Raw genomic sequence first — 14,395 nt, forward strand, 5'->3', positions numbered from 1 at the left:
TCGTTTATTTGCTAGAATAGTCTTACAATTAGTTACATAAATTACAAAAATCCGCCACATATAAATAGGCATACAAATATCATCTTATATTTTATTTATTTATTTAATTATTTATTTATTTATTTACATAAATACATTTATTATCCTTTCAGACATGTATGTACTTCTGTTCATGTTCTTATTTTCTACCTTTGTTTATTCATTGGTTTTATTATTTTTAGTATTGTCGTAAGGAAACCGGCATGCCTTAGTGAATCATTTGACGATAGGTGCCTTTTTTAACCTGACAAGGTTAAAAAAGGCACCTATTTGCCTATTATAAATGATCACGAAACAGATACAGAAATCTGGGTCTCAGCTCGAAATTGGTACACAAACGCATGAGAAGAAGACGAATGCTTTTTGCCCAAAAAGTTTTTACAGAACATAGATTTGAGACGATTAGTAGGCCATAGATACCCCGATAACTCAGAACATTTGGGATTTCAGCACAATTAGTTGTTTGACAAAATAACTCAGTATATGAATTCTTACATCTTTATGAAAATGAAGCATTATATGAAGCTGAATAAATAAACCAATTTATCGTCTATAATAAACGGAATGAGCGTCATCAGTGAGTGCCATAAATTATTCGGATTCGTCTCCGTGTGACCGGCACTCGAGCACTAGGTAATTACATTTCCAACACCTATTACTCAAACATAAATCCAAGCGTTAATTACCTTAGTTGAGTACAAATCGTTAAATGTAAAGAAACTCAATTGTATATTTATTTATTTAGTCTAGGCGTATATTTATGTCCAGACAAGACGAATAACAACTCTAATGATTTCCTAAACCTATATTCTGACGTAACCCGTAAAATAAAGGCTTTTTCATTATCTCACCTTTAATAGTTATTAAACAATTACGGTATGTGTAATTTTAAATAAAAGTAATGTTTGTGTAAATTCCCTTAAAGTTAAACGTTAACATTTCAACATGGCGAAGATTTCACCTAACTTTGCTAAAGTCCTAAATCTTCCGTCTTTCGACGTGTTTAGTCGACTTTGTGTTAATAGCTGGGGAATTCGGGTCGCTGGACGAAGTGCACCCAGTGCCTTGTTTCAGCTTCAGTTTACGGGAGGCATGGTAACGGGACGCTCGTCTCGTTACGTTTCGCGTTTAACCCTTACACGTTACAAACCTCCAAAAATAACTTCTTAGTGCGGGCTTCAAAATTAATATCGAAATTTTCAGATTGAGCATACTAATTGAGATTTCCGTGGTGTTTTCAATTAGTTGGGGTGAGTTTAATGATATGAAAACTGCAGATTCACGGCATTATCACTGGGTTCTTTGTACAAAATAATATCGAGTTTACATAAAAAAAAATATTTCAGCTACCACGTTACTTATAGGCTATGGAACTGAAATTTTACATGATTATGTTAACACTAAATAAATATTAAAATTTTCTTATTAAATCAGGTGTATTCCTAGCATTATATTTTTATATGTATTAGTAGGTATATATCCTATTCATAAATGATTTTGATTATTCATAAGCGTATTGTAAACTCAACTCCGTTATGTCATTGAATATTATAACTGGTTATTTCCGTATCGTCAATACAATATGTTAAGCCAATATCTGTGATTTTGATAAACTCAGCATAGATATAAATCTCTGTCATGTCATTGACGGCTGACTAGAATTCAATTAACCGAATTCCCGCGCTTTTATTCACGTTTGTCAATTGATACTTCAACAAATATGTGCATTATTATTATCTATGAATATAATAATGTTCTATGTGGAACACTGCTGAACAAAATAGCTACGTATGGTTTAACTTGCATTTTTTTTGCAAATAATTTAGAACTAACAACGTTTTCGTATAGTTGTTTAGTGAAGCGTTTGTAAACGTACCCCGAATTTTGAACGTCGTATGGATTTATATAAACGTAATTTCTTATTTAAAGTACAATCTAGAATGAATAAAATTTTGGCTAGCGTTCAAATTTTAACTTAAAAATTATAAGTTAAGATAAACTTAATGAAATATGGCAGTCGAATGCCTTACCTAAATTCAGTCTACAATTGTAGAGGTACAGAAAATGTAAGGTATTTTAACAAACGCGCTGATGGGCTCAGCTGCGACAGCATTGCAACATTTAAAAATATTCCAACCATTTTTCATCCTTTATTCACTTTAAACTACGTGCATTTAATATTTGATCGGTACAAAAGGAATAATAAAAAATTATGAGGTTTCGTATAAAACTGTTTAATTTAGACACCAAGGAATTAAAGTATAACGTCAAGAGAGAAATTACATTATAAATCGCCAGCTATACGTAATAGAAATTTATGAAAGCTTAGTTCTCAAGGTAATCTCCATAGTACGCGTTTAAAAATAAGAATTCACATTGTTTGAAATAAAAGGCGTTAAAGTTTGATAACCATCGATTGAGAAAGAAATATTTTACTTTCCCTCAGCCAAATTAAAACCTACAAAACACTTTCAAAAGACTGTATTTAAAAGATACTTAATTACTGAAGCTGTTTTTTACGTTTAAGACGGATAATATGTATAGTTCGAAAACTATTTTAAGTTAAATCTCACTGGTTTCGTGTATATAACACATGTATTCAATAATAGACGATAGACATACTACATCGACCCATTAATTGCTACATATAACATCCAACATCACTTGTACGTGCAGTTGTTTATCAGCGTTAGAAGCAATTTTAAACGAAGAATCCTCATATTGTAATAATGAAAAAAATAATTTATTTGTTGTAGAGTGATACATTATTTAATCTAGAAATCTTTTTTGTTTAATATAGAACATAATCAGGATGCTCATCTGACTTTAAGTAAGATAGTCCATGGACAGTCTGACAATCGCTGCCAAAAGGCTCGCAAGTTGCCGCCCTGTAAAGAATAATTTTATGAATATAGGTTTGAGTAGTTTTTCGGTTTTCGGTATTTATATCCTTCATAAAACAGCCATTCATTGTTATGGATACGCATTTATATGTTATAAAAGGAAACCCTACAATTCTATATTCATTTACAATTTTTCTAACATTTGAAACCTTATCAAAGTACAATTGAAAATAAAACGATACAAAATAGCATTCCCTAGCAATACTTAGTTTATCTTACAAAATAAAGTAGTACAAGTATTGCTATTGTACGTATTCAACCTGAGAAATATATTTTCACAATCACAAAGATATAAGAGCGAACATCTACACATTACTTACTGATTTACTCGTCGGTACACGGATTTTGTATTTCATATTATCTTTCATATGTAGATGAAAAAAAACCCTTTCACAATAATAATAATTTATTTCCATAAACAGGTAGCATATTCATATATCGAGCCTGTGTATTCTCTGTTACATTTTTTTTTATAGAACAGGGGGCAATCGGGCAGAAGGCTCACCTGATGTTAAGTGATACCGCCCATGGACAATGCCAGAGGGCTGAATGGGCGGAACGTGTACTGTGTATATTAACAATTAATTTAATAACGGAACCAACTAAATTAATTTAAGGTCAAGTAAGACAATATAAAAATACAATATTTATATTATTTCAAATATTCCTTATAAATATTTAAAATATTATATATATAAAATAATGATTTTCCACATTGTCATAATGCAAGCAAGTCCGCTTGTACTTTGTATGCTGATTTTGCATTTGAATATGTTAAGATTTCTTAGTAATCCTTGCTTTATAGGTACGAAAATCGCTGATACACTGGCTTGTTAGCGATTTTCTTCATCAGTTATGACATTTGCCTAGCCAACAATGATTTTTCACTGACATTTATTAATATTTTAAAGAAAACACAAATTTATGTTATTAAAATACATAGAATTGTCTAATTGAATTTTCATAATTAAGCCGACAAACTGGCACATAATGAACACGCATACAACTAAGTTTGTTTTAAATTAAAATTTTTGGAAAAGTTAAAAGTACAGTACTGTTTTCTATATCGACAACTTTGTTTGTTTGCTTAAGCGTAAATCTACAAAAATACATCAGGAATTTATTTTCATTAGTCAATGCATAAGAAGTTGATTTTGATTGAGTGATGAATTAAAAACATCTATGGTTATTTAGGTACATGCAAGCTACCGATTAATTCTTTGAAATGGAAAGTACAATATATGTTACGTTTTCCATTTTGGCCTCCCCTTTCGGCTTTTCATCAATTACTGAACGTCGAATGCAATGCGAATGGAACGAGTTTTTCAACTAGTTGGAGAAAACAAAAATATAAGGGAATCACATGTTTAAAATAATGTACTTTTCCGTATTATCGCATTCTTTTAAGCTTATATGAAAATAATGCTTGCTATAAGTGCAACACGACTACATACTATATAAATCATTGTAAATTTCACTCAAATTATTTAATCAACAACAATATTGGTTCTTACAGAATATTGTAATATGTAGTATGCAAACGGCCGGAAAATGATTAGACGTAAACCAAATATTTTTGTGCACATTAAATGTAGCAGGAATATTTGACCCTCCGAATTCCTTTGCGGTTACGCAATGACAACATAAATAGTTATGGCATAGTTTTGTTTAGGAATAAAACCAAAATAAATATTTATTTTTATTATTTTAACTTGCGTTATTTTCACAAAACATGACAAATTTTTATCAGTTTGCGTACACATTAAGCTTTTTGATTTAAGTATAAATTTAATTATTGAATAATTGATTCGTAAGCCAGAATAATACGTGCTGTTTTGTTGAAACTCCTATGTTAACAGACGTACATCTCAGATACATTCCTTAATAAACTTTTTTATTTATTTCCTAATCCTACAGCTAACATAAATTATATATAACAAACAAATACACTGAAAATATAGCCAAAGATGGAATACATCATACATTTTACTACAAAAAGGTTAAAAGATTTACAAAAGGGAACAAGCAAACAAAAAGTATTCAATACATTTAACTAAGTGGTACCTAATTTGGTAAAAGTAAAAGTAAAAGTGAGGGTATGCACATGGTGTGTATGTGGCATGTACTCATGATATAGGTATGATGTAGGTGATTTAGCGATATGGAGATTCTTAATACACTTTTTAACCGCATTCCGCGATAGCCTAAACAAGTCAATGCTTAAATGAGTTTTTGTTATATAAATATTAAAATTTTATTACAGTATTTGATCAGAAAAATATTTAATAAAACTTGTTTCAGCATAATGACAAGAACGACGCCAGATGCTCTATCTAGCATGAACCAATTTAACAACGCGACGACCCCAACAGCAAGTAATATGATAACAGTTGCCAAATCAACGCACAGTAATAAACGCCCGCCCATCATCATTTACCCCACTGGTGAGTCCGATTTTCACAATCATTTTCATTACCGACGTATTGTTAATAATATATTGGCGTGCTATAAATAAACGACATGTTGGGTGATAGTTCAGGGAGTGGCTGCTTGTCTAAAATTAAGTACATAGGACCTGGATGACTTTTTTTTTTATAAATCGTGTTTTTTGGAAATTTTATTTAAGTACTAATTACATACTAATAAAATTATGAAATATGAATATAATTATCGAATAAAGATAATTATATTCATATTTAAGTTTTTATTTGACTGACAACTTTAAACGAGCAATTCTATGTTTAAGTTGATAAAACACAAATAAAATGACATTTTCTAGAGATGATTCCTAGATAAATCGATTTATCGCCCCCGAAACCCCCCCCCCCCCCCCCCTACAAGAATTGCTCGTTTAAAGAGCATTTTTAATCAACGTACAGACGTAGTTTCTCGATGTGGTCAACTCTAACAGATTTATTTAAGTTCATTAGTTGGGACTTAGTTTTTGTGTTTCTACGGGTGCACCGCTAGATATAGCTGCGTCTGTAGTATTGCCTACTTCACGTTTAACACATTCGTAGAAAGCCTATTCAAATCTATTAAATATGTAGTTTAAAATTTAAATTTATTAATAAATATAATCAGCAAAACAACAGTCTAAAGTCCCAGGTGGCACGTCGTTGAATGAATTAGGGTTTAGATAGAATAAGATTCGAGACTTAGCGCTAAGTGAATCTCGTTTGTCATCAATCAAAATACCTTTTTAAGACTGTCAAAATCCTTTAAGCAGGTGAGAGAGATCGCGCTTTTGTCTATGAATCTCGTCCTAAGTGTTATTTATTAACAAGTGAAAACGTGCACCAACACTTCTTTTGTTTATATATTTCAGTTCGGTGAGATTAATTTACAAACGTTCATAGTAATGGGGAATTGCATGAAGTACAGAATATTAACAGCATTTATTGCATTACTCATAATAGCTGTTTAATTATTACTTACCGATATTAGATTTGATAAATATTTTCGTTAACAGAATTTGTGTAGTGAACGAGTTTACCTACATACTATATTTCCTACCTATTCGTATAACATACTATTTTATATTTAAAGAAATTAGATTTTTAAGGGCCAGTGATTTTATAAATCGGTAGAGTTCTTCAGTTATAGGGTTTTTGGCGTAGTGATTTAAATACGACAATATAGATATTAATCCAGTCGCAACCCTACATAGGTCTTCGTCTCAGTTTGCATCCGTTTCTTTGCTCATTTTTCTCATAGACAGATAGGTGAAGAACCTTGAGACTGACATAAGTCATCAATTTTTATATTGTAGACATGCCATTCCTAACGATGTATTTCTTTACTGCACCAGCATTTTTTAGATGCGCACATAGACAGAAAGTATATTGGTGTTATCTATATTATATCTGTATGGTAGTTAATTTATTATATCCACTTTAATGGCAACTTTAAATCGTATTAGTATTATTTTAAGTTCTTAAATTTAAGCAAGATTGTCACTGAGGACAACGAATTATGTTTTGCTTATACATATATGGACAATAGTAGGTACTTTATAATTAATTGTAACCATAAACGTACACTGTGTTGTAATCCATGTACATATTTTACTCGTGTTATTCAATGTACAATAGTTTTAAAGAAAAACACTTTTTTAACGGATTATAGATATGTATTATTATATTTAAACTTATAATTATTTGTACATAATTTTAAATTTAAACCGACGTTTCGCGTGCTTTACAGCGTGCGTGGTCACGGTGACTGAAGACAAAGGTGTTAAATGTCAAAAAGTATTACAGCTGCAGAAAATGTTGTGTTATCTGTATTTATTTCCCCGGAGTTGGTATCGACTAAAAGATGTAGGGTTTTTGCAGAAATTGCTCACGGTGTCCTCCATTTTCGCGGGTTGTTTATTTTGAGATTTTAATTTGGATATTATTGGATCCCAGGTGTTTGATAATTTTAGGCCGTCCTCTCTATTGAAATTGGCGTGTTTTTTGATTTCAATGGCTTCGCGTACCAATCTTGGGAAGAATCTTTTTTCTTTCGCAAGTACTTTCGGTTGGTCAAAGCGTATGTAGTGATTAGGCCTATCTAGTGTGTGTTCACAGACTGCTGATTTTGTGTGTCGTCTATGTCTTATGTCCGCGATGTGTTCCTTGAGTCTGCTGGACATATTGCGTTTAGTTTGCCCTATGTAAGACAGGCCACAGTCGCAATCCAGTTTGTATATACCTGCATCTTGCAATGGGGTGTTACTTTTGATCCACTCTAACTTTGACTTTTATGATTCACGCTGGAGGTAGAGCATTTTGTTGGCTATTAAAATTACTCGTTTCAAAGCAACAAAGTTAAAAATGGTAACCTCCAACAAAGTTATTACCTTCGTACTCGAGAGACCTATCAAACATCAATTTTTCTGTATACTAAATTCGTTTTATAAATGCGTTTGCAGTGGTTTCTTTATAGACAATATTCGCCTGTCTTTTTCTCTTTTATCTTACACAAAATATTGGGCTTCGATACTGCCTAGCGTTGTTGAGACCTATCGATATACCGAACGATAACCGTGCTAAAGACTTTTAAGTATCTACGCCATAAATTCGCCAATACAATTGTTTTCTGTGGTTGTTGGGCGCAATCGATTTGTCTTTAAGATATCATGACAGAGATGCAGAAACGTGTCTGTCCAATCGAAATATGCAAAGACTTCCAAAATGCGTGATGAAACACACACTTATGAGATTTGAATTCTATATCATACAACATATTTTATCTACCTGTTTAAATTACAGAAGGGATACTTATTGAATAACAATATATTAATACTTGGGTTGGCCTAAAACCAAAGTAAGAACTTTGTAGTACGGATGAAGTCAATGTAGTGATGTCCTTTGTCTTACAGTTAATAAAAATTCAGAATATATTTAATTTATTGTGAGCGCTAAGTACACTGGTTGGATCTAGGTAGACTAATCAACATGAAAAATATTACAAACAAAGCAAACGGTTATGACTACTACACAAAAGTACAATATTAATGTATGGTGAATATGATGTCACTACACGAATATTTATAATTTTTTCTAATATTTTGTTTCAGTGTCACCCGAGTCAATTGTCATACCGATCGTGTCCTGCATTTTCGGCTTCCCATTATTGGCTCTGACCGTTATTTGCTGTTTGCGACGAAGGGCGAAATTAGCGAGGTAATTATTGATGTTCAATTACGCGAAGGGAATTTAGTATTAATGTAGTAGCCTTGACGCGTCTTTAACGTTAATATTATATTATATCTTCAAAATTAATAGTTTACTTAAAGCTAAAAGTCGATTAGCAGCAGCAGAAGTTGCAGTTAGCAGTGTTGGCCTAGTGGCTTCAGTGTGCGACTCTCATACCTGAGGTCGTAGGTTCGATCCACGGCTGTGCACCAATGGACATTTTTCTATGTTCGCATTTAAGCAGCATTTAACGGTGAAGGAAAACACCGTGAGGAAACTGACATGTCTTAGATCCAAAAAAAGTCGACCACGTGTGTTAGGCATTGGAGGCTGATCACCTACTTACCTATTAGATTTAAAAATGATCATGAAACCGATTCAGATATCTGAGACCAAGACCTAAAGAGGTTGTAGCACCAATAATTTTTTTTTAAAGTCAATTAGCAGTCGTTTATGGCTTTATTATATTTTCGTTACATTCTTAAAGTAGATGACTGTAAAAGATTTTCAGAGGAATTTTAATTTATTTGAGGCCTTAAAACAGCTACAATTAATTTGTTTCATTACATTGCTATATAATATTGTGCATATATTAAACTAATACCATGTTTGAATCTTATTCATTGATTTTAGAAATAAAATATACCATATACAAAAATAAATTATTTGAAGATACCTAGAATTGCCATATGATTTATTCTTAAAACTTACGCAATTCGTGGAAAACTTTGACGTTTCCGAGTATATCTATAGAAACATGAATAGATGCCTAAATACGCAATAAGCCAATGGTAGTGTATCACAAAGAACGGTTCGGTGGCCGACGATGCATAATCTTATACTAAGTCCTGAGTACATACCTCAATGAGTATTAGGACGAAATGCACAAAATGACGTCAGCCGTAAGGACGTGGAGAAATTGTTAGTTTGGGAACAAAAAGTGGTTAGACTGATGCTGTACCTTGCCTTACAATAATAGTTCACGAATACGCACAAAACACTCACTATGAGTCTTACTCGTAACTATAGGCAAGAAATGCACAAAAACATATATGTATATTATATAAAATTGCATCTTTCTTTACCCAACCAAAGCTCAACAACGACTCATTAACAATGCGCGGATCAGCCGAGTTAAAATATTTTTGGGATCACCCTCATGACCCTCATTCAATTTTATAAAATAAAATTGATTCTATTAAGAACAGTTAGTGTACCTCTCTTTGAGCAATCGCATATAGATAGCGAAACTTCTTTAGAATCGTAATTTCAAACCGGGTGCAATTGAAAAAGCGACAGTAAATAGAGACAGAAACATTAATTCATAAGATTTAACGTGGGAGAAAATAAGATAGCAGGCATTATACAGCCTGTCTTTAGTGCCGCTTTTTCATTTGATCCAATTTCAAACTTTCAAAGTTTTTGCCAAATTAAAAATTTATCATTAAAATTGTTTTAAAAGAACACACACATTTAGATAATGGAAAATGATTAATTTATATATGATTACATAATAATAAAAAAATTGTTTTTGAAGGTTTCACTTCTACCATGTGTGAATTGCACATATATGTTTTTTTTGTTCTATTCACGAATCAATAATGGGATTCACTCAGTTATCGTTCAGCAACTGTATTATAAAAAAAGGTCCCTATAAAAAACAAAGTCACTAATCTAATGAGACGTTCTTTAACGAACAAAAACGGAAACATCGCTTTTACACAAACAATAACAAAGTTTACGTAGCTTTGTTCTCTGCAGTTGCGGGATGACTCGTGTGATGCAACATAGCAATATATCTTTATCCCTTGTTACCATTTGTTCGACTGACGTTTCATACGGTTAGAATAAATTTACTGTCGATACTTTGTCTTCTTAATATATACTTCTTGCCTTTTTTGGTTGAAATAAGAAACTATGTAGGACTGTATTAATATTGAACCGTTGCCAATTAAAGGAAAACTTGTTAATGTATTTATAATAAGGCTTATCAACGCTGCCTTATGATTATACTTTTTTTTTATTGCAAATAACATTTATTACTTTTACAATGTGTTCGTTTAATACATAAATATAAAACATTATAAATGTTTCTCAGTTCCCCCTCTTTATCACCCCTCTCCATTATTATATCGCAAAATATACAATGTATTGGCGCCAAAATGAGAAACCTTTAATGAACAATCATATTATAAAAATGACAGATTCCAAATTCAAATGTAATATTTTGATTATTTTTAATTGTAACAATATTTATGGCCAAACGAATTAAAATATGTATCTATATGAATGAAATGAATTTTTGTGTATATTTTATAAGGACTATTTAAATTTTAAATGGGGGTCTTCGAAATGTTAAGTCTTGCCATCTATATAGATATATAGCATTCTAATAAGGCCTAGATTCTAGGCCTTATCTAGGCCCTAGAACGATCCATTAGATAGATTGCTTATAATATCCTACGCGATGATTTTATGAAAAATAAATGTTTAAAGGGAACGCGCAAGACGCCGCAACTGCGAATTGGATCGCGGTGAGTTATCTGTGGTGAGAATGTCTCCGATGAAGAATAGACAACGAGCGGTCAGTCTCGTCCGCTCACCGCGGCCGCTTCCCTCCCTCGAATTGGACACAGTCCTGGAAGAACGCTCAGATCCAGAACAAACTACGCTTTCACAGGTTATTTATTGCTAAGGTTATATATGAAAACAAAAAAATGATTTCTCGAAATTTATTTCCATTGTATCTTCGGTTTGTAACTCTCGTTTCTACAAAATTATACAAAATTAGTTAAAACTGGCTCACATTTCCTACAAAGCCTCGCACAATTATTATGTACATGTCCCAATTATAATCATTGCTATTATATGTTTAAAGTATATATCATATATCATTAGACCGCACAAAGTACTGAATCAAACGTGATCCGCGTGGGAAATTACTTTGATTTGAGTATATAATAAGCTATTATATATGAGATATGAAAAGTAAAAATCCTCGACTACTTAACGACTTATTAACAGTTATATTCTTACATAAGTTACAATATACTATTTAGAGAAATTCTGTACTAAACATTACATGAGCCATTATTTTTATTCTTTGATTTACATTCTTTCGGGTACATCTAAACCACCTTTCAACTTTTTTTGGGGTATCTGTTTTGTTTCCTTGTATCTTAAATATTTTTGTCTTAGGTGGAAATAACCCCAGACAAGGAAGTGGGTTCAATACTCTTCGGAGCCATTGGGGCAGTAGGAGCAGCAGCGGTTACTGCGGCCGCCTGCGCTGGCGACAGCTAGCGGCGTGGCTCGGCGCAACCCGGCGCGCGGTCCCCGCTCTGGGCAGCGCTGACCAGCCAACCACTAGATGACGAAATCGACGACGTCACCGATGACGTCACGGACAGCTAGCAGTTGGACGACCGCTCCATCACAGACATCGGGGAGCGTATGAAACTGTTCTTGGACATACCGTTGAGATTTTAGTGATGACCGTTTATATATAGTGGTTAACAGATGTGGTTAAAATCAATGGTACAATATAATATCATGCCATTTGGAGTTGAGTAAACAACATTAGTTTGTAATACTACTGTTAAAACTACAGGACATATCGACAAATTCTTAAATAAATTGATCTGGACAACCCTCAACCATTTACTTTATTAAGTATTCTGATGGGTGTCTCATGCTTCAGTGAATACGGAACTCTATTTTTTAATTATATATACCTCACTGAGTGTTCTGAATAATTTAATTAATACCCAAAATGTTATTTATTCCAATGCACAGAGTGTCAGGAACGAAACATAAATGTGTAATGCAAATGCTAGGCCATTACTCGGTTACTCTTAACAGAATTCTAATTTTAAAAATCAGCTCTACTAAGGTATGGACCATAAGGCAAAACTGCTAAGTAATCTGTCATAAACTGCCGATTCAGAAATTATAAATGACGTCATCTATCCACGAAACCTAGATAAAGAATCGGGAACGGAATCACTTTCGAAGTCATGAGGTTGAGTCAATGGTGGAATTAAATGGGGAATACGTTTGGGTATTTGGCGGAAAGTCGATCACAGAGGAATCAGGCTTATAAAATGGTTAAAGTCAAAGTTGCGCGGCTTCTCGACCTAAGTTATAACATTTCACAACAATGAAAACATATTGTATCTCGAAAAAATTGTTGATTATAATTATTTAAATTTGTTAGGCAGACTTCTCAACACTTAGCTAGATCAATCATTTCTTACTAAATTGCTATATTATAATTGTATATAAGTAGTAATTTAAGTCGCAGAAAAAGTAAATCTGTCTCTTAGACTGTTTTATGGTTACAACGTTTTGTCTGGGCTTTAGATGTCTGTAACTATTTTATGATGAAATGTGTTTTTCTAATAGGAAAGTAGGTTATTAAATTTCGACACACGCCGTCGACATTTTCGATCTAAGGCATAACGGTCTCTTCCCGCTGTTTTTCAGAATCCAGAATCATCTAAAGGCCAGAATTCGAACCTACAACCTCATGATGAGATGAGAGTCTCATGAGATTGAGGACTGTCCAACACTGCACGTACATAACAAGGTACATAAATCCTTGCTTTATTGGTCGTTAATACAAACTAATGTTGTTTATAAAAATACTATAATATAAGCATTGGCGTAGCAAAGGGGAGGGGGCGGTCCGCACCGGGTATCATCTATTTTGGGGTGACACCCACCCGGTCTCTCAACTTGAGGAACAATGTACAAACAAACAAAAAATCGCTAGCACAAAAATTTCTTTTTCAGGGATTCCTCCATTAGCACTAACTCAGGTCTATGTACAATTCGATGATTCCCGCAAAAGAGCCTGACACTGACGTGGGGGATTCCCCGTCCCATACTCGCGATCCTTTAATAAATGATACATCTCCTTTATCATACAAAATGTATTACTAGTTACTTTCGATGGGGTGACACCACCAACTTCCACAACGGGTGCCACCCAATGCAGCTGCACCAATAAATATAAGAATTTAATTACTCGGAGAAAGTCGAAATTACCATCAGTACGTCTTTACTGGACGGTTATGTTAAAGTTTAATTATGAAAGACGTTTTAAGAGATTATGAGAAAAGTATAAGCTAAGCTATTTACCATTTATGTATTTAAAATTGGCATCATATCAAACATTGTTACAATGTAATTAGTTCTACGTTACAACAGCCTGTATTCCAAAACGTATCTCATGTAACAACAACAGTTTTTAATGCCAACAATAATATATAGAGTCATTTTTTTACAGCTTTTTAACCTATTTTCTAGATTTACGTTTTGAATTACGGGTAATGTAATTTATTACTACTTGTATACAGTAGCATTTTAGAATCAACAAAACTGAGCTTCTTATGTCTTGAGATTAGATAACTAAGATAACTAAGGCTCTTAGATAACTAAGGCCGAATACACAATGACCAGTATACTTAGAGGTTTAACTCCTAATTAAGAAAAACTAAATCTTATTTATTGCTGTTTCAACTAAGGTAAAAGTTCAACCTTTCCGTCAAATTCTGGTTTTGCTGTGTTTGACGATTTTTGTCGTTAACAATTTAGATATGCGTACGTCAAAAATGTGTTTTTTTTGTTTTAATGTTAAGAGTTAGACGTAGTTCTCATTGAGATGATCCTAGAATTCAGCTTTCATTTGTTTTAAATAGCAAGTTAAAAGGGCTAAATTTCGATGTTTTGTATATACAAAACTGAAATAATAATATAATAGAAATT

General features: G+C 32.7%; 1 protein-coding gene across 1 annotated transcript; it reads left to right on the forward strand.

Annotated features, from left to right (window-relative positions):
* The first annotated feature begins 1,134 nt into the window (after positions 1–1,134).
* On the forward strand, positions 1,135–14,023 carry LOC110993765. The gene is made up of 5 exons (XM_022260132.2): positions 1,135–1,289; positions 5,244–5,386; positions 8,509–8,614; positions 11,123–11,306; positions 11,825–14,023. Exons 2-5 carry the CDS (start codon positions 5,248–5,250, stop codon positions 11,927–11,929), a joined length of 534 nt encoding a protein of 177 aa, XP_022115824.2. The 5' UTR covers positions 1,135–1,289; positions 5,244–5,247; the 3' UTR covers positions 11,930–14,023.
* The last annotated feature ends 372 nt before the right edge of the window (positions 14,024–14,395 follow it).

The sequence above is a fragment of the Pieris rapae genome, chromosome 12 (genome assembly GCF_905147795.1).
Source record: "Pieris rapae chromosome 12, ilPieRapa1.1, whole genome shotgun sequence".
NCBI lineage: Eukaryota > Metazoa > Arthropoda > Insecta > Lepidoptera > Pieridae > Pieris > Pieris rapae.